This window comes from Lepisosteus oculatus, chromosome 6 (genome assembly GCF_040954835.1).
Source record: "Lepisosteus oculatus isolate fLepOcu1 chromosome 6, fLepOcu1.hap2, whole genome shotgun sequence".
Taxonomy (NCBI): domain Eukaryota; kingdom Metazoa; phylum Chordata; class Actinopteri; order Semionotiformes; family Lepisosteidae; genus Lepisosteus; species Lepisosteus oculatus.
The window spans coordinates 48,893,676-48,920,773 of record NC_090701.1 but is presented as its reverse complement, the minus strand read 5'-3'; the positions used below and the strand labels follow the sequence as shown (position 1 = coordinate 48,920,773).

The 27,098-nt window shown below is 37.3% G+C and overlaps 1 protein-coding gene across 1 annotated transcript in view; it reads right to left on the bottom strand.

Annotated features, from left to right (window-relative positions):
• LOC102696262 (RP1 axonemal microtubule associated) overlaps positions 1-27,098 on the bottom strand; it is a 52,885-nt gene that overhangs the window by 17,001 nt on the left and 8,786 nt on the right. The window contains exons 4-24 of the mRNA XM_069191688.1: positions 22,207-22,370; positions 21,540-21,626; positions 19,714-19,849; positions 19,051-19,202; positions 18,616-18,694; positions 18,057-18,132; positions 15,458-15,534; positions 15,335-15,366; positions 15,101-15,230; positions 13,879-13,982; positions 12,414-12,587; positions 11,882-12,094; positions 11,604-11,781; positions 10,245-10,340; positions 9,003-9,199; positions 8,142-8,228; positions 7,112-7,247; positions 4,096-4,247; positions 3,230-3,384; positions 2,079-2,137; positions 622-666 (exon numbers count right to left, since the gene is read on the bottom strand). Of these exons, the coding sequence (XP_069047789.1) occupies positions 622-666; positions 2,079-2,137; positions 3,230-3,384; positions 4,096-4,247; positions 7,112-7,247; positions 8,142-8,228; positions 9,003-9,199; positions 10,245-10,340; positions 11,604-11,781; positions 11,882-12,094; positions 12,414-12,587; positions 13,879-13,982; positions 15,101-15,230; positions 15,335-15,366; positions 15,458-15,534; positions 18,057-18,132; positions 18,616-18,694; positions 19,051-19,202; positions 19,714-19,849; positions 21,540-21,626; positions 22,207-22,370 (2,529 nt within the window). The remainder of the gene's footprint in view (positions 1-621; positions 667-2,078; positions 2,138-3,229; positions 3,385-4,095; positions 4,248-7,111; positions 7,248-8,141; positions 8,229-9,002; positions 9,200-10,244; positions 10,341-11,603; positions 11,782-11,881; positions 12,095-12,413; positions 12,588-13,878; positions 13,983-15,100; positions 15,231-15,334; positions 15,367-15,457; positions 15,535-18,056; positions 18,133-18,615; positions 18,695-19,050; positions 19,203-19,713; positions 19,850-21,539; positions 21,627-22,206; positions 22,371-27,098) is intronic.

Below are 27,098 nucleotides of genomic sequence, written 5' to 3'. Positions count from 1 at the left end.
GGTGGCAGAATAAGAAACTGAACATTCTGGAGTGGTGCAGTTTTAAAGTTTGGAAATTTGACTTGAAAATAGCTGTATATTGATGATCCATAAGTACAGTAGCTTGACAGAACGTATACAGTTTCAGCAATGATGAATGGCCAACCCCATCCCAGTGTGCAAAGTTGGTAGAGACTCACCCACAAATACTAGCAGCTATAATTCCTGCCAAAGGTGCTTCAAACAAATATCGACTCATGCAATCGGCATATTTTACATTTTGATTTTTCTTTACAGTTCTTGCTAATATGTAATTTCTTCCCCCATAAATGTGTAGAGAATGAGTATTCAAGTTTTGATTAAAAACCTTTTCAGATTATATTTACACATTATTTGCATAATTCAGCATCATTGGGACATCATTGGAAGGTGATGAATACTTTTACAAAGGACTGTATATTTTACATTTTATATCAGTTTCTTTAAATTAACCTCTAAGATGGTTTCGATGTTATTCGTGTGGCAACTCAGGAATGAAAGGCTAAGATAAAAATAAAACCACATTGCTTAATTAACAGTGTCTATCCTTACTCATTTTTTCAAAATTAATTTGCACATACTCAGACTGCTCAGTATAATTACCATGTGGCATTTCCTTCTCATTGTGTTGAACACTCATGCGAATCTCTGTAAAGATAATACAGTTTTATTTTAGAGTTACTGTATTGCAAGAAATACAGGTACTGTACAAGTCATTTTCTCTGGGCTGAAAATTGAAATGACGTGAACATTGTTTCAATAAAATACGAACATTTTTATGTGTACTGTGATTGAAGAAGGACTCCTTACTTAGTTTTTTGGACAACACAAAGAAAAAAAGAAAGAAGTTTTCATCCACCTGCAGCTATATTTGAACCACATATCTCACAGATGTAAACCTAGACATTTTAGTCAAATGTAAAAAAATGTTTGTACTATAACAGAGACATCTTAACTAAACTGTTAGTTTAAATCAGAATGGCTAACATTTCTGTACAAGATAGCTGTAAAACTGTTTTTTTCCTGCATAAAGGAGAAATGGTAGATCCGGAAAATACTGTATGTCTGTATATAAGCATATTCTCTTCATCACGTCTCAAGATAAAACTATTAAGAGATTGTTTTTCCTCTTTAAAATAAGCAAATAAAATCGGCAGTGACACAGTGCTCTGGCAATTAGTGCTGTGCTTTGCATTTTGAGGGGACCCAGTTCTGGACTGCAGTGCTTTCTGTGTGGAATTTTCAATCTGCCCTCTGTGGGGAGCATCTAGGATTGAATCCTGGCTGCCACCGAGCTTACCACAAATTAGCAGCTCCCTGGCAATGGATAAATGCGTTGTCATTATTAGGATAAATATTAGCAGGTGGACTGGCATTTTCTATTAGTTTGGGGAATGATGAATTCTAATGCTCAAAGGTTTTGCAAGAGCAAGGGGCTCTTCTTCAAGCTAAAAGCAAAATACACTGGAGTTCCTTTCTTCCTTACTTAGAATTACTGAAATAACTGGTTAACAAAAAGGACATCCTATCACCACTCTTAGCTATTTCATCATTTGGATTCCTCTAAGGACCACACTGGATTATCCTGTGAAAACAGCTGATCCCATCAGCAATTTATACAATTCTTAAAACCATGCGTCTCAAAACAGGACATAGAACAGCTACCGGCATTAATGTCTTTCATATATTATGTTGCCACCAACTTCTAGGATAACGTAGCATAGCTGTTTTTCTGGACCTCTAATAATTCCATTTTACATGACTCTTCCTTTATCTCACACAATCCTCACTACGATGATATTCTAACATACAATCATTCTACATTACATGTAAGAGCTTCATTAATCCGAACCCTAATTAATTTCCTAATTTATTGTATGTTAAATTTTCTTCTTTAGTTTTTCTGCGTACACAGACAAAACCACCAGTTTACCTTCAATTCAAAACAAAGGCACGCACGCATGGATTAATGTATGTATTAAATAGAATAAATAATTATTTGGTCATGTGTTCAAAGTCAAGCAAGGAGGTCAAGAAATGAAATCTGAAGTCATTGTAACCTTGAACCTGCAGCTCTATCCCAGTCTTGACAACACCTTCGGATGAAAAAGGAATCCACCTTTCATTATAAGAGAGACAAAACGTTATGTTAATGCACAAAACCTTCTCTGCATTAATGGGTTTTAAACAGACAGAGTGCATCTTTAGACAGAAATGTTGAAACACTATTTGAATGAAATATTTTCAAATATCAAGAAGAAAGAAATTAGCTGATAAACTCAGGTCAAGTTAAAAGCAAAATCTAAATGCACAGTGGATTTGTAAAAATGGAAAAAGAAAACAATTTTTTTTAATTACCCTTCAAATAAAAATCACAATAATTACCAAAAACTCACCTATAGCCATGTCACAGCCCACGTGGAATTAGTTTAATAGTGAATAAATTAAAAATAAATGTTGAATACAAATTTCAACAATTTCCATAGTTATGGTTTTCCTAAGCCCTGCTGTTGTAACTCATTGTAAATGAGGGATTGTTCTTAAATGGATCCGGTCAAACAGATTTAATTAGAAATACTGCAACATGACTACTATTATGCTGGCTTTTATTCATACATGATCAGGAATAGAATCAGGAAATGAAAGTAAAGAAACTCTTTGAGAAAATCAAATTAACTTTGATAAACCATTAAACAAAAACTGGCAGCACAAAATAACTAATAAAATGTACGTCATATAAACCCCTCTAACCACTTGCGATTCTTCTGCTTGCCCCCAGGAGAATGCTGATTTTGGTTTTAGCTTCCCCTAAGAGGCTTATGAGCCTGAGCCATCCTCCAGATGAGCCTGGAACCCAGTTTTTTCCCAGCCATATGGATTACAACTCCTTCCCAATTGAAATCTAAAGTATGGGACTTAGATTACATACTGCATTACATAAGATGTTACATAAATTGTATAATAACAATTCACTGAAAGTTCCTCTACAACACAAAACAATAGTCATTACTTTGCATGACAGAGGCAGAACTTTCCAGAATGTTCTAATATCGGAAAATGTTCATGCCAAACCTCCTCAAAAAGACATATTGTACATTAGCGAAAGCATCAAATACACCACAACATTATTAATGTCTTTCATACCTTGTGGTTTTGTACTACCATGCTGAACATGCTATTATTCACAAGCAGTAACCCCTGCAAATGTTACCTTTCACAATTGAAGATGTATTCAGAACCTCCTCCCGGTTCCCCGATGATGACTTTTTCACAGTACCAGTAGTCTGATTTATTTTTCGCTTCACAGCACAATAGTACCTTTTGAAGCTTGCCAAGGGACACTGCTTCCAATTCAAACGCATCAACCTAGAGGAGGAAAAGCAAGAATGCTAAACTGCAGACCTCATCTGTCATTGGGTGAAAAGATTCTGTATTTTGTCCATTGACATTTTAATTAAATAAGCTACAAATCTATTTAGGAAAGTAGAAGCTATTGCGGGTGTTGCATTTTCTAGTATTTACTAGGTACCACATTACATTTCATACAGAAACTTCACGGAGACTTCAAATAACCTCCTTTCTTCAAAAATGTTCATGGGGTTAAAGTTCAAGTGTTTTCAATGACAAAGGAAACAGAAGCCAGAGCATATCCCAGCAAGCAACAGGCACAAGGCAGGGCACACACTGACACAAACACACACACTCACACCAGGCCCACGCTTCCCAGAAGCCAATTAACCTATCAGTATGTCTTCGTACTGTCGGAGAAAACAAGGGCACCCAGAAAAAACTCACATTAGGAGAGAACATTCTGTACCAATCACCACACCGAAAGCACCCCAGGTCTGGAACTGAACCCAGGACCCCAGCACAGCAAGGCAGCAAGACTAACCACTGCAACACCGTGCCACCAGGAGTAAGACACCCTGGCTATTTGATTGGGAGAGCAGAAAGGAATCAATAATCAAGACAAAGAGTAAATGACACTAGAGATTGCCAGAGAAAGATTAAATAAAAGGAATAAAAGAAGTCTTCTGGAAAGCCAAACGGAGGCATTGTATTTAATTGAAATGTTACCTGTCCTCTCCGAAACGTGTTGGCCAGCTGAGCTTTATGGAGAAGACGCAACCCCGAATCACCTCTCTCACCATAAAGGCAGATGAGAACAGGAGACTGAGTTTCAGCATGATTCAAATGCCCAGTGTAGATAGTCACTTGATATTTTACAACTGTTGGAAGAATAAAAAACACATAACCTGTTACATATATTTATACAGATATATTATAACATACATCTAATGGCATCATTTCCCTAGCATACACCCATCTATTCAAACCTATAACTCTATTCTGTTCTTAAGTTTTAGATACAGCAATTGCATGGGCTGACTAGTTTCACAACTGGGTGCAAGCTCAAGTTTATTAAGTCATTCCAGCCATATGCAAGTATACAGAGGAGTGGGATATCAGTCTCCAGGTCTACGGTGCGAATACAGACAAGGCACTGACAAGACAACGCTATAGACAATGTAGACATAGTCAGCTCTGACAGGGTACAGGGTGCACTGTGTATAGTACAATAAGGGGGGAAGGAACCAGAGCACATGGCAAAATCTCATATGGACATGCGGAGAACATGCACATCCCACACAAAAGGAAAAACCACACCCAAGAAACGATGTACTCTCCTGTTAAATGATGCATATTGTTCACAAGCAGGCCGGAAAAGAAAAATAAACTTTACAAATACGTTTCTTTTTCTGCATTTCTTGTTTTGCCTTCGCAGCACGTCTCACTCACCTGCATCAGAAGCGAAACTACACCCAGCATGGGGGCTGAATATAAAGCCTGGGAAACGTGAACAGGAATACCGCCTGTGTGGTTCTACAGCGCCCTCTTGTGGTCTGGAGAGAAGCTGATCTTGCCATCTATTTAAATTTAACCATTGACCCCCAGAAATGCAATATTTACACAAAACAATTATTTTAAAAGCCATTTTTGCTGATTATTAGTCTTTTTGTTGCTCCTTCTGGCTGCATCATAACTAACCGGTCATCTTTTTCATTTTGTGGGCTTGCTGAGCCTAACATCTCTTGTGACAGTTCACAAAGGGACAATACTGTATGTAAAGGAAGTTAATTTTTTGGGGAAAACCGTAACTAACATTTTTCGATTGCACACGTATCCACCCCCCCTTGATTCCATACTTGTTTTCAGCACCATTGGCAGCAATTACAACTTAATAAGTCGACAAACACTGCACTATGAGATGGTGCAGTTTTTTGCTGATTCTTCTTCTTTTTAAACCTGCTCAAGTTCTATCAAGGTTGAGGATCACTGATTAATTTTTTCAGGTTTTACCACAGATTTTTTTATCATATTCAGGTCAGGACTTTAACTGGGTCACTCTAAAACATGACTTCTTTTTAAGCCCCCAAAAATAGTGTTACCAACACCCTGCTTGACAGCTGAGGGGAAGGCAGTATTGGTTGAATATTTGCTTGACATGCACTACCAGACTGTTGGAACCTTACAATTTAGTTTGAGCTTTCAACTTTTAATGTTTCAATATTCACTTTAAAAAAGTGTATAACTAATTTGTCACACAACAATATGGGACTTCACATTAAAAGTGTTTAAAAAGTTAGGTTCATTTAAGTGAGCTCAGAAAAACGCTCAGACAATTATAGACCTCTTCCGGATTGCAGAAATAAGTATTCACATCCCGTTTGTTGAATCTGATGATCTATTACTAATCTAAAATATATAGGTACATTTAATATTTAAGTCATGTCTCTTCTGATTCCTCTTGTGGATAGAAGAAAGATTAACTACCTGTATATTTCTGTAGACTTGCGACATCTAGTGTACAGAGTACGCTATGCTTCGTTTTGTAGACAGAATGTCTGTATTTTCATTTTTTAATGATTTTTCTGAAGACCGTATTAATAAATTCTATGAAAATGATGTATTACCTGAATCCATCAAACTCACACACTGGCGGTTTGCCTTGCTGTAGTGCAAATACAATATATACAAAAATGTAGCATAGCATACAATAGATTCCTAGTGATATATAAATTCATAAATACAATCCTCCCTCAATAAATCACCAACTGTGGGACAATTTTGAAACCCGTAATACATATACAATGCACAAATGTTATAAAAGAAAAATTGTACATAAATAAGAAATAAAATATATGCTTACATTCTTGCACTAAAATATTATAGAATAATATGGATGATTATATGTTCAGGTGGGTAGCTGCGTCAGCATGCGTAGGCTGCAAAGGAACAAATAATAGGTTTATTCCATGCTGAAAAAAAGAAGAAAGAGAACACAACACTTCGGCCGTGGAGCCTTGTGAGAGCCTGTGACACCTGAAGAAGGCTCCACGGCCGAAACATTGTGTTCTCTTTCTTCTTTTTTTCAGCATGGAATAAACCTATTATTTGTTCCTTCGGGTGATTATATGTCATACAGTAGCACAGTGCTTAGCATTGCTGTCTTGGGTTCAAGTCTGGATCAGGGGTGCTATCTGAATGGAGTGTGAATGGTCTCCCTGTATTTGGTGCTCTGGTTTCCTCTGATAGCCTAAGATCTGGTAACCTGCTGGTAGGTTAATTGGCTTATGCCAAAACTGGCCCTTGTGTGATTTTGTGTGTGTGTGTGTGTGTTTGTGTGGACTGGTGTCCTGTCCAGGCTGTACCCTGCCTTGTGCCTGTTGTTTGCTGGCATAGGCTTTGAATTGGAAGAATTGGATAGAAAATGGATGGATTATATGCTATATACACAATAAATGTAACTTAAGCACTTATGTGTGATCCTCACAAGAGAAACCAATTCTCAGTTAAATGGAAAAAACCCTAAGAATTTTCCCTAGAAATACATAGAGCGATTGCCTTTGATTATATTTGTTTTCTCTCAATACTATGTCAAGTTCTCTGCACAAATCTCACTAGATCAATGAACGGGGCACATTCATATTTTTATTACTTTACTTTCTCACCGCAAAATACATTTGCAATGCCATTTTTTACACAAAACAAAAAGCTAGAAGGGCACATGTGAAAGGTTTAAAATCTATACCTGGAAAAATAGGTTGTCCATCTTCTTTCATTGCTGCAACTTCACACAAAATGTCTCCATTTCCATGATTTCTTGACAACCAACGATTTACACTGAATTGTAGTGTTGGGCCATCTTTATTTTTTCTCAGCGATACCTGAGAAACAAGAATCCACAGTTAAAAAAATCTAAAATTCCCAGTTTAGCAGTAAAATATTTTTGTCATGTAAACCCCGTTTTTTTTTTGCGGTGTTCTTTAATAGTATATATATATAATGTGTTACCCAAAACCAGACAACGTTATAAAAAGACAACAGCAAAGTTTTTTTTTCCACTTGTAAAGAGAAAGTGGGTATATGTAGCACAGCGATGGAAGTAATTAAATAAAGCTTACGAGACAGTAGCATTAATGTAGCTCCTCTCTGCCGCTTTTCAGATTCAATCACGCTTGGTCCTGCAGTGGAACAGTTGTTCCTCCACAGCTGAAACATAGTGTTTCTTTTCTTTTCCTTTCAGCAGGGAATGAACTTTACCTGTTCCTTCGTAGCCCACCCCGGCTGGCGCCTCTACCTACTCGAAAGCCTTCTATCAGATTTTCTCAGATTTAGGGATGTGCAATAACTTTACCATACGGAGCGGAAAACTACTCCAAATCAAAACAGCGTCTTCCGCCACAGGATAGTTATACAGTGTCTAGGTTTCAAGGGAATAATGTCTCTTCTGGTAAAAAGTTCGCTGCACTGGCACTGGACGGACTGATAATCACACAAAGGCTCATACAGTGTTCTATAAATTATACTTCGGACTTGAAGTTGATACAATTTAGAGAAAAAGCAAAACATGTTCAAAAAATTTCAGAAATGTTAACGTCAAAATAAAGATAAGTAATCTTAGCAAATGCAGCACCTCTTGATAGCCTGAAGCTATTTTTGGCAAAAGAAAAAATGATGTTGTGGAAATCACACGTAGGGATCAATATTTCGCTTACAATGACTTCAGAACGGTCTTTTGAACAAAGTTTAAAAACACATAAACACAGTTCAGAACTTACACTTTGTAGGTTCCAATCAGGATGATCGCTTGTTCCATCGTGTCCAATTCTTATTTTGTAAATTTCGCCAATGTTAGTCATGGCGAGCTGCCAAACAATTATTGATGGGATTATAGGATACATATTCTTCTTTGCTCTTACCTGTGCTCAATTATTTTATATTTCATAGAAGTATATGGTTAAAAAGATAAAACTGCTTTATAAAATGATTTCTTAAAATACATTTTAATGTTTTCTTTTCTTTTATATTGTACAGTAAAATATATGTCTGAGGTAATTTATCCCATAAAGCTTAAAACCAAGACCCAGATGGAATTATTCTAATATTTTATTAGGGGTTTTAAGATGTAATATAATATACAGTAGGAGCATATTATTTTATTATGAGGGAATTTAATTTGAAAGGTCGTCATTTGAGACATGTATTGTATCTTTATAGCATTTGAAAAATAACCCACTAACACAATAATCCAGAATTTAAAGAGACGTATTTTATCTGCATTGTCAACCTTATCAAATACACGTCTCATTCGCCTGATATTGCTCTTTGCTGCCAGAGGGGACCAGAAAAAAGACAATTTAATTTCTCAATTTAATAACTGTTCGCTGCATCCACGAAGCACAGATTCCCATTTTTTTCCAGAATCTAGTGGGCTTTTGTGTGTTTTGTACAGATGATAACAAACTACCATAACGCAAAACTATCCATTAGTTAGCAAATTAACATTTGCAGAAATTAGTCATATCTGGAGAGGTTTCAACAGCCAAAAGGTATATTTTTTTCTTTCTTCCTGTCAGTATAGAGAACTAACCTGTATTGGATCACATATAAAAAATGACACTGTTCTTTTTTTTTTTTACCTGAAATTCGTCTTCTTGTTTGGGAGAGAACAATGTGTCTCTGTTGGATTTCTCCAGTAATATGGGCCCTGCGTTTCCCTCACTTCCATATATCCACAGAGACACCTGGGCCTGCGTCCCTGGATATCCAGTCACGACTGATACTGTCCACTCATCATCGGAGGACACAAGGGGCTCCAAACGCTTCGTTTTCACCTCTGTTTGAAAAACACCGTCATTGTCAATTTTTTTCATTCAGTTACAAGACAAAATAAGTTTGTTCCCCATACTTCCCTTTCATTTCATTTTCTTATACTATATCTGTGTTTATATATACTGTAATTAGTCTATTGTTATTTATTACAACCTTTTGAATTTTCTAACTGTTCACAAAAAGAAGGGATTCTTCAGGACTGAATGTGAGCAGATCTGGTAACGGTTAAAGACTCCCATTCTCCAGAGTCTTCCCAGAAAAAAATAATAATCTGGGTTTTCTGAGAAGAAGGATGTTGAAATGTTTGGAAAAGAAGATGTTTTACATTATATTATCCTAGGTGTCATATCCTTTGCACTAGTAAAATAAAAAAGTCAGTTTGGTTATTGCATTTCAAATCTATGATGTATAATTACAGACAATTATCAATTCATGTTTCTATATACATATTTATCTGTTATAGTATCTGCAAATGTCTTACTTTTTGCCCTAGTTTTAAACATATATGACATATATAGCTTCTGGTTAGAAATCTTCAAAAACTGATTAATGTAACCATTAATTAGCTCCAGAGGACAAACACTACCAATAACAGAGCTGTTGAGTTGCAGATGTGTAATTTCATAATTGATTTAACTGGAAAATGTTCATTTTTCCCATGAGGTATATTCAGTAGCAATCACTGAATACATTTTTAAGGGTTCTATCCCATTAGAATGCATATGCACCAGAGCTGTTCTCAACAACAAAAGTGCTGCTTTTAACTTAACTGAATTGTTAAGATGGCATTTTATGTTTTACAAAAACAAGTACTCATAATGCATGACCCTGGATTTAAGGATATTAAAATATATTTTTTATTTTTTTAATCACGATCTACGTGAGATTTATTAGGGAAGCTGTAACAATGCTTGTAGGAATTCCCGAGAAGAAAGGCAGGGCCTCTCCTTTGAATTCAATGCCCATTTCTCAGCTTACACTGCCATCTGGTGGAAAGACGTGGTAATCAGAAACATTGTATTCCTGAAACCGATGGGTAAACGACTTACTTTTGAATGGGGCAGGAGATTTTCTGGGTATAGGTGGTACTGGCGTGACATGCCTGATCGGTGTTGCAGACGTACCAGTGGGTTTTTCTCTACCATCTCAAATAACAAAAGAAAAAAAGTTTAAAATTCAACACTTGAAACCCAACTTAGGCCGAATGCACAGGAATTCCTTCTGAACAATGGCACATCTGCTGGTCAATTTATTTTCTATCAGTACATAAAAGAGAGGGTAAATATTGTGTGCACATTGGTCTGTGCTGGATGTCCATATTTCCACAACCTATTTCAAGGAAGCAACCAAGCAAAACAAACAGCATGCTACAAAACATTGGAGCTCAAAGGAAAGAAAAAAGGGAATAAATGAAGGCTTATTAAATAAGTTGTGAAGATAAGAGCCAGCTTCTGCTCAAGCTGTTACAGGTTTTGCACTCGTAAAATGTTATCTACACTAAATGTATTTTTATATCCATCCAAACATGTTTTTTTTAGCCTGGGTTTTGAGACTCATTTAGACCCAGAAACACAAGGCATTAAGTGATAGTAACTTGAGAAGGAGCAGTCAAGAGAGGAGTAGCATACACACATATGATTGTCACGTACATATGCAATGAGCAGCCATTTTACCCTGTAACTCACAACTGGCAACCCACAGGATCAAAGCAGGTGTGAGCCTGGTCAGTACCTGGATGGGAGACCCAATAGGGAAAAAAAAGGTTGCTGCTTGAAGAGTTGTTAGAGGGGCCAGTAAAGGGCACTCACCCTGTGGTCTATGTGGGTCTTAATGCCCCAGTATAGTGACGGGGACACTTTCTGATGAGATGTAAAACCACGGTCCTGACTCTCTGTGGTCATGAAAAATTCCGGGGTGTTTCTCAAAAAGACTACCATATCACCAGTCACCCCGGTGTCCTGGGCAAATTTCCCATTGGTGTTTACCAATCATGGCCTCCTAATAATCCCCATCTATTAACTGGTGTATAGCTATAGCTAGCTAACTGCTAGCTAGTGTGTGGTGAGTATACTGGCACACTATGGCTGCCATTGCATCATCTGCATTTGTGACAGAGAGGGTCAGAATCAATACACAGCCTTTGCTTTTTACTGTTTGTGAAACAAAGAATAATGCAACTTAGACAGGGAGGAGCACCTTTTCCAATGAATGCAACTTCGACTGTTGAACCTGCTCCAGGTGAAGGCTGAAGAAGACTCAACTGCCAAATCGCTGGGTTTCTTCTATCTGCTTTTCAGTATGGACTTGAACCTTTGCAGCCAACACACACTGGCATAGCTCCCCACTCCAACCTCAAAATATTATATTGGACCCTCTTTATTAATACACTGTAACAACTGGTGCCTTACATTGTATAACCTGTGGATAGAACATGACATTGGAGACTCCAGTGTGAACCAGTGGCTTGGCTGACCCGTCCGGGAGGAGGCCTAAGAACATCCCGCTGCATTTCACAGATTCCAGGCTCAAGGAGCCAGTTTGATAATTCTTCTCTACTTTGAAGTGGCTGTAGCAGTCTCCCGTGCCCTGCATGAAACAAATAAACAGAACTGTGCAATGAAAAGCGCAGAACAATGAGTCAGCAGCCGGCTTCTCCGCCCATCTGCAATGGAATAGTCGCACTTACTCTTCCATTACATTGGCCACCCTTGACCTGCAGGTACATGTCTGGACAGTGGAGGCTCTGGAACATGCAGACGCCAGGGCAGACCTTGTGCACTCGAAAGTAAGACTCCTCAGCTTGCCTCCCGGTGCCTACACACCGACCGTCTCTGGTGATGCACAGAGCCTGACTCACACTGCTGTTGAGCACGATCACGGCCCCATCACGAAGCATACCCTGACACAAGGAATGCAAGGACTTTTAAGCAATAATAATAATAATGTACAATTATGATACTCAATATTAGGCCTTCACTGCAATATTTGGGTCACAAAATCACATTCTGTGTAATTGCAGAACTGCTTGAGGTTTATCATGAGGATGCAAATTGGGAAATCAGGGTGAACATGCTAATCAATAGTTATTCAGTACAAGGCGCGTAGTCATACTGTTTGGAAGTGAAGAAATGTGTTCTTTTTCAGGAGCATAGGAACAAGGAATCGTGTCCCAAAGCTCTCTAACCATATGGTTTGGTTTGTACAGGGGTCAGGCCTACCTTCACATGAACCACAAACTCTTTGCAAAGGCCAGAGTATCCTGTGGCTCCATCAGCTGGGTGCCCTTCTGTGTCAAAAGTCACTAAGTATCCTGGAATTTGAACAGACTCTAAACTGACACAGCGGTTGGGGTGAATCTGGACTTGTAGCTCGCAGAGACTTCCACCATTTTCCTAGAATCAAGAAAATGTGTAAACAGACAACACATCTAATGTGAATATTTCCAAAAAGATTAGCAGAACATTCAGATTGAAGTTATGTGGTCATTGAAACTACTGTGTAGTATGAGACAAAAAAGTAAGAAAAGCAATTCATCCCGATGAGCCTGCATTGTCAGGTTAATACTGTAATCAAAGTCTGCTAAAAATGAAAATAGAACAATATTTAGAACACGGCCGAAACGTTGTGTTCTCTTTCTTCTTTTTTTCAGCATGGAATAAACCTATTACTTGTTCCTTTGCAGCCTACGCATGCTGACGCAGCTACCCACCTGAACTAATATCTATCTTTGCCCACTGCACATGTATACACTTAAAGAGGTTTATTTGGGGATATTTTAATGATAAATAAACAAATAATAAGATAGATTATTTTGGTTCAATCCTTTTTTCATTTTTAAAATTGTAGTTCTTCAGGCCATGAACCATAAATTATTGTAATTAATGAATCACTAATGAGTGAATCAATATTAAATTAATGAATCGTGTCGAATACAGTACATTTTACCTAAATTTTGTTAAATACAATATGTGAGAATAATCTACACATCTCTGTGGCTGACACTCTACTCTGGTTTCTTGCTTCAGATGAAATGTTAATTGGTTAATATTGAATTTAACAGAAAATATTGTCCTGTCTTCCCTTTCTGTTTTGTACGCAATAGCTGGTTGATTCTTTGATAGATATGGAGGATTCATTTCTATGTAAAAAGGTTTGACTGATTTCACTGTTGTTACTTATTTTACCATTGTCTTCTACAGACAAGACAGAAAAAGTAGAGAAAAATGTAGATAAATAAGATATCAATTATCTAATTATTATAATAATGTAATTATTAATGTAATTAATAAACATATTGTTTTAGCACAGAATTGAACAAAAAGCAAAGAACAAACACACTGGAATTCTTTATGATGCACTATAGAAGGCCCAGAAAATGGACTGCCTACTAGTCATGTAGGATGTTGAGCTGAAACAATCGAATTAAAACATTTTTAGTTCCCCTCCAAATCCAGAATTGATTTATGAATGATTAATTTTCTTCAATTATCTTGTTTATTATTTTTTGTAATTATTTTTATTATTTGTAATTATTGAGGATGTTAGCTAAAATCCACAATCAAAACATACAGTACACTATTGTAATGAATGTGTCATTAATGATTTCCAGTCGATTTTGTCCAATTTCAGAATGGCGTGGTGCAATCTGCTAGAGTTTTTAAAGGGAAATTATTTTCTGGTTACCAGTGCTGTGACTCTGCCTTTGGCAATAGCGAGAGTGAGCTGCGGGTGGGGAAGACTGCGAAACACTCTGATATTTCCTCTCTTCAGTCTCATGTCAAAAAAACCTTCATGAAATAAGAGACATTTGTGCAAACAATAATGATGTCAGGTTAGAGGCACAAGACTATCGGCTAATTAAAAGTTAACCCTAATATGAAGCTATCGACGTGATAGCTCCAGTTATTCAAGTGTAAGGTCTTAGAGAGACAGTGAAAAAATAATTAAGTTTGCATAACACCTTTCATCCCAAGGGATTCTAAAATGGTTCACATAGAGAAGTGAATCTACTTTATCTATCCTTAAAGTGAAGCAATCAACCCCCCAACACATAAATTAGATTTGTGATGCAGATTATATTAATAGTACTGAGGAGAGTATAAGCCCTACAACATACTGCAGGTATACCTGAAATCTGGTAAAACTGTTTTACCATTTTACTTAATGAACAATCATTTATGAAGATTTAATTTTATATACTGACCCTTGTGTAATGTATATGTACAGTATGTGTGTGTTGTATTCATTATGTAATGCTTTAGTTTTTAAGTCTTATTAAAAATATATTTTTTAAAGATTTTAATTTTATAAATGGAATATTGTATGAGAGTTTCTTACAATAATATTAATAATGCTATTTTATTTATGAGCATCTTTCAAGAAGCTCAAAGCACTGTAACTTGTGAAAGAACATTTCCACACACTGACATGAAAAGTGAATCTTGTTGAGCACATTTGAATGGAACAGTTAGATGTGACCCCATGGTTTCACAGTTAAGCTAGTGACATCTTCTTACGTGTTAACAGGTGAGACAGCTTTTTCTGAACAATTCATATAACTATAAAACACATTATATTATTTATATCATGTTTATACTGCTATATCTGTGTTTTTTTGAAGTATGTACAGTATATGTGTTTCTTAAATTAATTAAATAATCAGTACATAAAACTTGACAAACATTGTCTAATAGACAAGACAATAATGCAAAGTCAGGCACTGATTAATATGGTAACACTAGTTATTGAAGGTTAAGACAAGGCAAACTAAATATTGGAGTAATTAATATATACACCACATATAAACACTGCAATCATTATTATCATCACAATAGTAGTAGTAGTGGTAGCAGTAGCAGCAATACTATTAATTCCAAGTGCCAGCAGTATGTCAGACTGTCGTTACCTTGTTTATCCCTCTTATCTCCAAGAGCATCAACTGTCCCATCTGGATGTAGTCGAACACACTTTCCTGTCAACTTACAGAAGAGCTGCACAATGTTTCCTTTCTGGAATTTCCATCTCTCCACAGCCCACTAATTAAAAAGAGAAGAAGGGAAAATCAACTAACACCAACAATTGCTCCATATTTAATAACATTCCTTAGCAAATGCTTTTAAAGGGAAAAATTATTACTTACAATTTCCATTCTTTTGTGTTCCAGTTCTTGCCCTGAAGAGAGGTGCACAGAATATGCATGAAAAAGCTATGATTGCACAAATCTAACACGAACAGTAGGTTATTCTGGAATATTTAAACTCACTTGTGGAATAGTTGAGGCCATCTGATACGTAAAGCTCCGTCACTATTTTACCATCCATCTCACCTTGGTCCAGCCATCTGGAATATAAGTGAAGTAAAAATCAAGATTTATATCTAGTCTAGTTTTATAACTTTGGTATCCGTAAAAGCATAAGAAATGTCACGGACGAATGGAAGTTAATGGGCCACTCTAGCTCGTTAGACTGCTTGTAGCTAAACGATTCGCAGACATCATTCAAATGCTTTACTTGAATGAGGCTTAAAACACAGTGCTAACTCCTCCATAAACAACACCCGACACAATATAACAATGTGCATCCGTAACAAAGTACAGTACATAACCTGAGCCAATTACACAGCACTGCCTCCAAAATCTAGAACAGCGGTTGAGCGACTATCAGGCAGTTCAGTATTGGCCAGAACATGGATTTTTTTATATCGGTACATGCAATAAAAGAAACTAAGTTAAGAAATGATAAAAATATGATGCTATGATGAGTTGTTTTTAGCTGGCTAACCTGTTATTTTAACAGGAAAGCTCGCAATCCGTGCCGCTGATAATATTTTTCATAGTTAAATGCAAAGTCAAATGCGGTGGATGCTAAGAAAGCGAAGTTACATTTTCACACATTTTTGCCCTTTTGGATATGTATTTGTTCAACAGAAAGAGCATGTTTGTGCTCTGCGTAGCGGCCCGGGTTGCACGATGAAAAACAGGTCGCAAAACGAATCTTCCTAGTCGACATCACCACGCATATGAATGAACTCAGCCTCCGTCTTTAGGATGTACAGCAAAGCGTTAAAGGTCTTTTCGAGATATAGAAGGCATTTCTTGCAAAACATGTCATTTTAACTCGGTTCGTTGACTTCACTTCAACTTGCCGCTATTTCTGATTTAAAGAACTTTCAGAACATTGCACAATCCCTGCTGCTCAGTTTGGGGTGTAAACGTGAAAACTGGCATCAAGATTTACCATCAGATTTCACGATTTTCAACCGTTTGTCCCATGTTTTCTTCTCCTATTTAAACTGACAGCTTTAAAACCAGCGACTCGATCCTTACTGAATTCTACAGCAAGGATCACACTAAATGGTAAGACATATTTTTCCGTTTGTTCATTTTAGATATTTTTATATTTTAATATTATTTTTATTAACCAAAATGTAGGTAGGGCAATTACGGACATTCGAAAAGTATCAACGGCGCGAAATCTGTAAAAACAAGTGCATGGATAATTCTTGGTACGCTCCTTCAGAAAGGCTGCCGAACCCTGTTCTGTTTGTGTAGTGTGTATAGATCCCTTGTGTTGGAGTCCAGTCATTTGGTGTATTGTCCGCTGTCAGGGAGTGGCGCTGTGCGTACTCAGATTGACTGAGATCAAATTCCTCTAGGAGTAGGGAGAGCTGCCCTTGGCACCTTTTATAATCCTTTCCTTGTCTTGTGCAAGTTGCTATTCAACTGAAAGCGAAGAGCAGCTGCACGCAGAGAAAATGTAAAACCATCACCCTGGATTCTTTCAAGAAATGGTGGGATGAGGTCTAAGCCAGCAGTCATATCACCCTACAACTCACAACTGGCAGCCCACTGAAGCTAGGCAGGTGTGAGCCTGGTCAGTACCTGGATGAGAGACCTTCTGGGTAAAACTAAAGGTTGCTGCTAGAAGAGATGTTAGTGGGGCCAGCAGGGGGCGCTCACCCTGCGGTCTATGTGGGTCCTAATGCCCCAGTATAGTGACTGGGATACTGTACTGTAAAAAGGTGCTCTGGGTGAGACGTAAAACCGAGGTCCTGACTCTGTTGTCATTACAAATCGCAGAGTGTTTCTCGAAAAGAGTAGGGGTGTAACCATGGCGTCCTGGCCAGATTTCCCATTGGCCTTTACCAATCATGGCCTCCTAATAATTCCCATCTATGAATTGGCTTCAGTACTGTGTTCTCCTCTCCACTGATAGCTGATGTGTGGTGAGCGTTCTGGTGCACTATGGCTGCCGTCGCATCATCCAGGTGGGGCTGCACACTGGTGGTGGAGGAGGGGAGTCCCCATTACCTGTAAAGTGCTTTGAGTGGAGTGTCCAGAAAAGCGCTACATAAGTGTAAGAAATTATTATCATTATAATTCTTTGATCCATTAATTAACGCCTACCAAATGGCCTTCTCTCATTTGTAACCTTTCTTGTGTTCTTAGAAGCAAGGTGGGAATGACAGAAGACAACATTAAGGATTCGAGAGTTAAAACTTTCTCCTGAGGCAGTTCAGTAACAGTGGTCATGGTATCTTTATATACAACATTTTATTTCTCTATATTGTTTTAAGCATTATGTTTTACATTGTTGTGCACAGTTTAATATACTTATAATGGTGTCAAAGCTGAGGTATTTGTCAGATCTGGACAGTATGTAACAAAAAATAATGTTTTTTTTAATGTTATAAAAATAAACAAGAGGCAATCCTACTGTAGGCCTTCCATAGTGCATCATGAATAATTCCAATATATTTGTTTTTTTGCTTTTTGTTCTCATATGTAATGAAACAGTCAATTTTATGCATGAAACTTCTTTTTAAAATACATTATATAATTGATATTTTGAAATTATTCAAACCTGTTGCACAGAAATGTATACTCCACATCCTTCAAAGAATCAGTTAAGACAACTTTCTCTAGAAACCATCCACTACCTAGGAAAGCAAAAGCACAAAGCTCTGTCAAATTCCATAATTACCTTGTCAATAATTACATTTCATTTGCTGCTCAACAAAACTAAAATATATGCTATCAGTCACAGAAACGTGTAGATTAGTTCTGATATTTCACACACCTGTTATGGGAAAGTCATTGCATTAGAAAACTCGTTCATCAGTGAGTGCCAATTTCTTTTTCTTCCAAATGCAAGGCTAGTGTTAGCTTTTCAAAGATTGTTGCAGGAATCATTTTCGATACAGAATATTTTCTATAATGCTGTACTCTACTGTATGTATTGTCATTTAGAACATAACAGTAGTCTGATGAGATGCCCTATCAAGATCAAAAGACAGTGACTTAAGAGATCTGACAAGATCAGACAAAAAACACTTATAGGCAGGTCCATAGGCTGCAAGACTTTCTTGTGAGGCACACTTTCTTGTACATCTCTCTAAATCTTTTCTTAATTTTGTCCTTACCTTCCCCGAGTCCATCATGTCCGATAACAACCTTTTCCAAGTGCCCAAGATGAACAGCCTCAAGGGTGAAAGTGTCAACCTAAATCAATGCATTAAAACACATGAGTATAAAACTGAGAAAAAAAATGCTAGAAATACCTCTTGTGAATATTTTCAGTTCAGCAATGTGTCAAACATTCTGTTCTGAGATGCTACAGTTCAGCATGGTACAATTAAAAGCATTACACACATACAAAATAGTAAGCATTAAATGGAATAATTGAATGTGAATTTGCATAAATGTGTTACAGGTAATAGATGTTAAAAAAGAAAAATTAGAAATGGCAAACGTCATGAGAATCACTTTAGCTGTTTAGTGTATTTTCATTTCTTAGAAAGAAAATAGATAAAAAACAAATGAAACACATTGTTCGGTTGTTCTTCTCTATACTGTACCTGTCCTTTACAAAACGTTGTGGGCTTCTTTGAGTTTAAAAGCTGTCTTGACCCTGTATCACCATTTTCCCCATAAACATTGATGTATACATTGGCCCCTGTTCCTGCATTCCACAGGTCTCCTGTCACAACACTGACCCCGTACAGAGTAACTTGGAAAAAAAACAAAGATGTTGTTTAAACAGCACTCACTCGTCTATTTATGTAAGCAAACTGAGAACATAAAAATGGCAAAAGAGAAAAAACTCTTCATTTTATACAACACAAATCTGTTCATTGATGTCTGAAAGGAAGAATCACTGAAAATAATCTATTTTTTTAAGGAATATTCTTTTGTTCTGGTAATTGTATGTGGAGATAGGGAGAAAGGTACTGTATGTAGTTTGTTATACTACAGTAGGCCATTGACTAGAGTCAGAATCAGGTTTGAGGCAAATGTTTCCCTCTTTTTGGTTCTTTTGTGTGGCAGGGATGTCTAGCCCTGGTCCATAGTCCCACAGTCCAAGGTTTAATAGATCACCCTAAATCACGGATTACTAATTGTTTTATGGTATTATTATAGTTCTTAATGCAATTGGTGCATTGAGAAAAGAGTTTTTCTAAGATTATGATGCTGCCGTCATTTCGTCCGGTCTTGTGTTAATGATAATTGTGCATGTTTACCAGGGAAAACAGGGTAACCATGATGTAACACTGGCACTTCTCTGCATATCTCCCCACCCTTCTCCTCCTCCTGAGAGAGCCAGCGATTGACAGGAAGATAGAACATCTCTTCAGTGAACAGATTCTGCAGTCGCACCTAAAAAAGGACCCACTGTTACCCAAAGGCCAAGTTGAAATAAAGTAATATACAGCACAAAAGTCTCTCTCAGCACTGCAGGGGAACTGCATTATCATTAGAAGTCTGTACACTGGTGGTATAATTTATGGGGACCCCAAGGGTGTGAATTTAAACCTGGGTCACCAAGTCAGGTGGGGCTCACAATCGATTCTTTGGATTGACAGGACAGGACCCCTCTCTTTAAAAGCGGGATTTCTGAGACTTCCAAACAGCATACGCTCTCCAGTAAGACACTATGGAGGTTGCAATGTGTCACAACACGTCTGGATATGAGAACAGATCAGAAGAGCATACCAGCCTGTTCTTATTCTCCCTGACTAGGTGCAGGCCCCGTATCTGTGAGCTCAGACATGAATCTTTGGTGATTCCAAAGTGGGGAGGAAGCACCACTCCTTTTAATGATTTTTAAGTCTAAATAATTTGCTATTGAGGTCATTTCACTGCAAATGATTTCAATATCTCCCCTTTGAACACACAAATACTTCAGTAATTACCACAGCAGCACAGGCTCTGTGTATACATTCGCCAAGCTTTACTGTCTCTTGTCTCCACTGAGTCTCAATCATCTCCAATTCAAGCTGTGACACTCTTTTTGTCCTGATATACCATATAACATACTGCTTGCATTCAGTGTGTAATATTTGAAAAAATATAAATCTATGTCCTTGATGTTTTAAAAATGTATTGCGTTTGTGTTTATTTCAAAATTCTTTATGAGCCCAATCCTTTTGAAAGGAAAAAAAATGACATCACATAGGATGTACAGTACGTGTGACAGGTGCAGGTTGGCTTTGCCCCTGTTGGGATGTGATCACAATCACTTTTGTACCATCTCAGGCTCACAGTATCACTCCTTAGAAAGGCAAAACTCAAAACAGCAGCTTTTCTGCTGCAGGAGAATCCTACACTGTCAGGGTTTCAGGAGGGTGGCATCATTTCTCAGCTACATGCTCAGTGCCACTGAGCTTTGTCGTATAAGGACAGAGTAATGAACTTCATTTTTTCGTCTCAAATCTTTTATTTGTTATCAAGGACGCAGCAAGCCAAAATTGCAACAAATGGAGTTTATAACAAATGTTAGGGAGGGATGACAACAACCAAGTTCAATCAGATTGAGCTGTCACTAATTCAGATCACTCCTGACGTCATTTCCTCTCCTACAGCACTATAAATATTGCACATGATCCCCTTCTCTCCTTCACATATGTCTTTTTGCAGCCCACCTCCACCCCATCTCCCCTTCTGCAGCTGCCCCTGTGTCACTCCTCACTCTGTATGGAGGTCCTAGCCTCCTCGTCCTGTGGCCAGGAGGTCGGCCCTCAGCCAAGTCGGCTAAGCCACATGTTAACTAAAACACTCTATAGTCCTTTCAGTACACTTAACTCTTAATTCACTTAATTCTTCTTTATTCCTAGTGAATTTCAAACAAAACAACAAACACAAAATGAGTTATTTTATCATGTTAATCACTTTGTTCTGATTTGATAGCTGTAATACTTCATCGTGGCTGCTGTGCAGAATTGTGGTCCCTGCAATGAATAAAGAGCTTAGCGATTCTTAAGGATGAAAAGCACTACAGTATATAAATCGCAGGATATATCCCCTTTAATAAACAATGATAGTGTTTCTCGGTGCAATGACTTCTTACCTCTTCACAGTGCCATCCAGGGGACTGTCCAGAGCTGTTGTGTCCAATACGGATTTTGAAGAGCTCACCGATATTACCAACATTTATCTTCAATTTAGCCAGAAAGACACACATTGTGGGGACAAAAAATAAAAATGAAAGTGTTATTACACTAGTGAGTAAACTATGCCACCTGTACAATAAGATCACAATTGAGATGTTCCGCTTTAGCCTTTAATCTTTAATTGAAACAACATACAGGAAATATGCGGCAAAACATCCAAATTCAACGCATAAAGTGTTATAAAAACATAGCTTTATGGAATTAATTTGTCAAACAACTCCCATTTTCACTGACTAAAAATAAGAATTTGTGTTAGAAATTTAGTGAGAGAGAAGTTTGTTCTCAAATCTCCTGGAGCCGGTGTCTCTCTCTAATCATTTGTGGAAACACTGTTGGCAGTCATGTATAGTTTCTGGAACTGTGACTCGTGCTTCTCTGCTTACAGCTTTTGAAACTGCTTTGTCTCACCTGCAAATGCTTATGACATGCCCTTAATTTTAAAAATGGAACAACTCTCTGGCTTTGAACACTTATGTAAGAACAAGTATCCTGCAATAATATTGACCTGCAGTAAAAAATGTCCCTGTTAGATGTGAACTAACAAAGTCCAAGTTTAGTACGCACATCAAAAATGTCTTCATGGCCACTCTGGAAGAGGTCCCCCTCTCTCCCAAGCAGAAAAAGAGGTCCAGAGTTCCCCTGGAGCCCGTACAGTATGATATAAACTTGGGAACTTGTACCAGCCGATGGCAGGGAGCTTGTGACAACTGACACTCTCCATTTTCCTCCTGGTATAAAGCCAAAATCAAATCAGTACTGATTAAGTGTTTAAGATGAGACATTCAGACTGTACATTCATTTATATCAGAACAATCTGAGATTTGCTAGTAAGTATGATCAGATATAAGTAAGGATTGGTTTCTAACAGGTTATTGATATTCCATTAATGTTCTGCCAGTCTCTTATACATTATAAATCAATTGATCAATGGAAGTTTCCTCCAAGTGTCTGACTGATTACTTGTGGACATGTTGAATATTGAATCCAGTAAAAGATTATGAATGTGCTAAACAATGATTGAGGGTGTTATCCTTTTCATCATTTTAAATATCGATGAATGTTTGTATTTCAATGCTGACTAATGTGTTTAAAACATGAAGCACACGCGTTTGTATATTTCAGCCTTTATTGAACAAATTGTTTGTAACTGTGTGACACAAAGGAACAAACTGAAACAAAATAAAATTTAAATGAAAAAAACAAGTTAGACAAAACACACAAAACACAATATATATTAGCTGCCAATAACCTCTCTTTAGAGATAATTCTACAGAAACTTACATTGTATTGCTAAATTATGTAAATGTGTCATTTACATTTGATAAATAAATATCAAATTTTGTAAATAAAAATCAAAGTTGTAAACCAACCCCAAAGTTTTGTTACAGTGCCAGGTTTATGGTTTGTTTTCTCTTGCAAGTTTTGGATCGCTAAGAAACTGTATTTTTTGTTTTTTTAAAAGCAAGATCACAGATCCTGCTTGATATTTTCCAAGGACTTTCAGAAGTTTAGATGGATGTGCAGGATTTGCATAGTCTTTGCTACAGAACAATTCAAATTCATTTTTGAACATTTTTTAATAAATGAAACAATAATTGTACTGTATTGAACTGTTGTAAACCTGTTCATATGGAAATGTGTGCTTGAAAATGTTAAGTTAGATTCCAGCAGCACAATGAGGCAAGGAAGGTTCAAGAGTGATTTGTGTTAAATTGTAGTAAGCATGTTGCTTCTTAGATAGCAAAGTTCTATCATATGGAATGCTATTTGAATACCATTCAGAAGTTAGTAGAAGAAATTAAGGATATTAAAATCATAGGGTCTAGTGTTATAAAATACCAGTATTTAATTAATTATATGACATCAACAGGGATTTTTACTTTACAACTAGGATATTTTACTTATAGAGTACAATAGAGTTTATATAGACTTATAGAGTTTACACTTGACACAAAATGATCTAACAATGATGTAAGAAAACATTAAATTTTGTGATTATGTTCCATAAACTATACTTTATATGGTTCAAACAATGATTTAGTCAAAATGATGTTGATACAGAGCTATTTGTCATGGCTCTTGGTAGTCACTGTTCTGTGAGTTGCTAGATAAATGGATGAATGTTTTAGTTGAATGTGCAGCAAACATTTTGACCTTAGCCAAAATTATGAAGAAAAATGATACATTCTTGGTACATATTATTTACTACAAACACATAATAAAGTCTTATGTTTTATGGAACACCAGCACTCCACTGTCAACCTCCAGCTTTTAAGTACCATTTTGATCTTGCTGAGAAGTAAAAATTAGGGATCTTAAACTTATGTAATTCGTAAAGTAGATCAGGCACCAATTAATCTATATAGTCATTTTTACTTCTGCAGTAATTTGTATGAATAACTTATTTATTTGTACACTATACACAGTACATACATATTCTTTAGTTGAAAGTGTAACATTCTTGGCATACAGTATATGGCTTTTAACCCTAACAACAAACAATGGTTCAGACAAGCTCTGTGCTTTTTGCAAAAAACATTTTTTGATTGTTTTTTTAGTTATTTTTCCTTCTTTCGTTCATTTCCTTCATTGTCTTCTTGCTCAGCAGTCTGTGTTTTATCTGCTGGTGTTTCAATAAGAATATCAGAGACCTCTGAGACAGCCGACGTTTTTCCATTCTCTGTATTTTCATCATCTTGCAACAGTTCTGATTTAAAGATGTTATGTAATCTTCCACAATGCGCAGATTCTATGCTGCCATTTCTTTTGTTTGCTAACCACACCCTGTAGCAATCCTTTGCTGAATAACAGCATTCTGGAAGGTCTTTGATTATGCTGTTGTTGTCATAATGAACATAAGTAAATCTGCTTCTTTTTCCATACTCCTGTGCCAGATATTTTTTCTGTCTTTCATTACTCTTAAAGATGATTTTGAATGCAGTGCTCCCCTCTTTTGCATCCTTTACCTGCTTTGAAATCACACGTGAGGACAGCTCTTGTTTGACTTTTGCAATATCGTGTCTAATAATGTCATCTTCAAATATTTTTGTGATTTCGTATATCATCTTGTCCATGCGTTCTTCATCCATTTGTGTGTCTTTCATTATGGTATCTGGGAATACATGGGGACAAATGCTAGGTCCTGTCTTTAGTGAACGCATTATCCATTCGTTCTCAAGATCAGATGGCTTTTGATAAACATATCCTCTGTTTTCCTCATGTAGAGGTTCTACTTTGACTGTTAGTATCGGGCAGTGTTGGCCACACATGATATGCAGCTTTTCCAAAGAGTCTTGCTCTTCAGGAGATCTGCCATTTGTACTGCCTGCCCTAGCAGGCTGTGAAATTACAGGATGAGCCACTGAAGGTCCCTGTTCTGGATGTACTTTGTTGTCGGGTAACCTAAATTCTACTGAGGCAAAAGAAGGCAGGCTCCCATTTTTCTCTGCCCACATTTTTGCGGGTTCACCAGATGGATCAAGACTGTGCAGGTCTTTCTTTTTGTTTGAGCCATCCACTGCACCTCTAGAGAAGAGGCTGCCTTTGCTTTTTATGCTCATGTCATCGGGGAAAGGTTCAGAGTCGCTGGCGTGTGGCATGTTAAAGTACGTACACTTGGGTTCCCCTGGTTTTGCAAGTTCTTCAAGCTCAGAAGAAGATATAACAGCCAGAGGAGGGTGATGGCTTCCGAAGTATGAGTAAGGAGCATCTTCACTTGTATTGTCCAGCCCTGTCTCAGCAGATGTGGTTTCAATATTTCCATACATCCCCAATTTTTCTGGTGGAGATTTTCGTATTAAATGATTTTCTTTAAGAAGCCATCTCCCTTTGTCAATCAAAACTCCATCATTGGGGTCAGACAGTGCAGTATTTGGGGAACTTTGCTTAGATTTATTATTTAAGTCCAAAGAGCTTTTGGCATTGAAGTATAATAGATCTGAAGTTGCTTTAGGCTTTGTGTCTACTGGAGATGAGATGCAGCCTGTGCTGTTCTCTCCTGGACTTTCTTTACGCTTTTGTTTTGGCGCAGCTGGTGGTCTCGTCACAGAAAGCACCTTGGCCTCATTGGTCCCATAAAGTCTTTCAATTGTTTTTCTTACATAGCCCTTAGAAATAGACTGTCTCCCACTAATATCTTCTCCACTTTCTGTGGTTAGTTCGCATGATGCCTGTGATCTATATCCACTGCCTGAACTGTCTGAAGTCTCTGGCCTGTAGTCAGACAGGTCTGATGTGGATGGGCTTGGTAGCCTCTTTTTTCGGAATTGCAAATCTTGAGTGCTTTTGGCCATAAACATTTCTTTTATTGACTTGATATTGACTCCACCAGTCTCCTTTTTCATGGCAATTTTAGAATCATAACTAAAAGCTAATGAGGAACATAATAAATCCTTACTGGAAGACTCAACCATATCATCCACGGATTTGACAGATTCAGCTATCCCAGGTTTTTTACGTTCATCATTTAGAATATCTTTAGCTATGGAGAGTGAGGAGCTGTGCTCTTTTGCATAGCCATTGTCATTTGTTAAGCATCCATCAAGGTTTTCACCCATAAATTCTTCATCGGCTTTTTGCTCAAAAGAAATGTGTTTTGCCTCCTTAATACCACCTGACTGTGACATTTGAAGCTCATCATTTGCTGAACAGAGCTGCTCTTCTACATAGCTAGCTTCTTTGAAAGCTGTAAATTCCTCTCTATGAGGAATTTCTTCCGTGAGCAAACATGACGGCTCATTTGAAGAGAGTTCTCCATTCAAAGAATTCTCATCTTGATGAATTGATTCATCATAGCAATGTATTTCCTCTGACTTGTGGTTTTGCTCTTCTTTTATATTAACCTCTTTGCTCTGCTTATCCACAGGAGCCATTTCCTCAGTTTGTAATTCTTCAGGAATACCAGGTTCTGCAATTGAATCTTGAATGTCAAAAGTATGATCCATATTTTTATGGTTTTCATCTGTGTAGGCCTCGAGCAGTGTATTTGTTTCTGAAAATGCTGCTAGAAAATCATGGCTTTTCCCCTTTCCAGTAATTTCCTGATGATCGCTACAGGGGTGTAATAAATGGGAAGATGTAGTCTGTTGAGAATCTGAGAGACCAATTGTCACTTCTCCCTCAGTTTCAACGCTAGCCATTTTCTTCAAAGACTCCATAAGTTTTAAAGCTTCAGTGGAGCTTCTATTTTTTGTCAATACTACAGTATTGTCCATGTCTGTGATACCTTCCCTTAAAGCCAACACAGACAAAAATGCAAAAATGACTTTGGAAGAAGCTCCAAGAGTAGAAACAACATTTGAAGAAAGGTCTGGCAGGCTAGAAGACTTTTCTAAACTAGAGAAACGTTTGCTGTTGGACGTCTGCTGTTTTTGGATTGATTTTACTGAACAGCACAGCTGCTCTAATACAGGTTTCAAGTCAGGTTGTGAAGGTGAATTACCACAGATTTCCCCAAA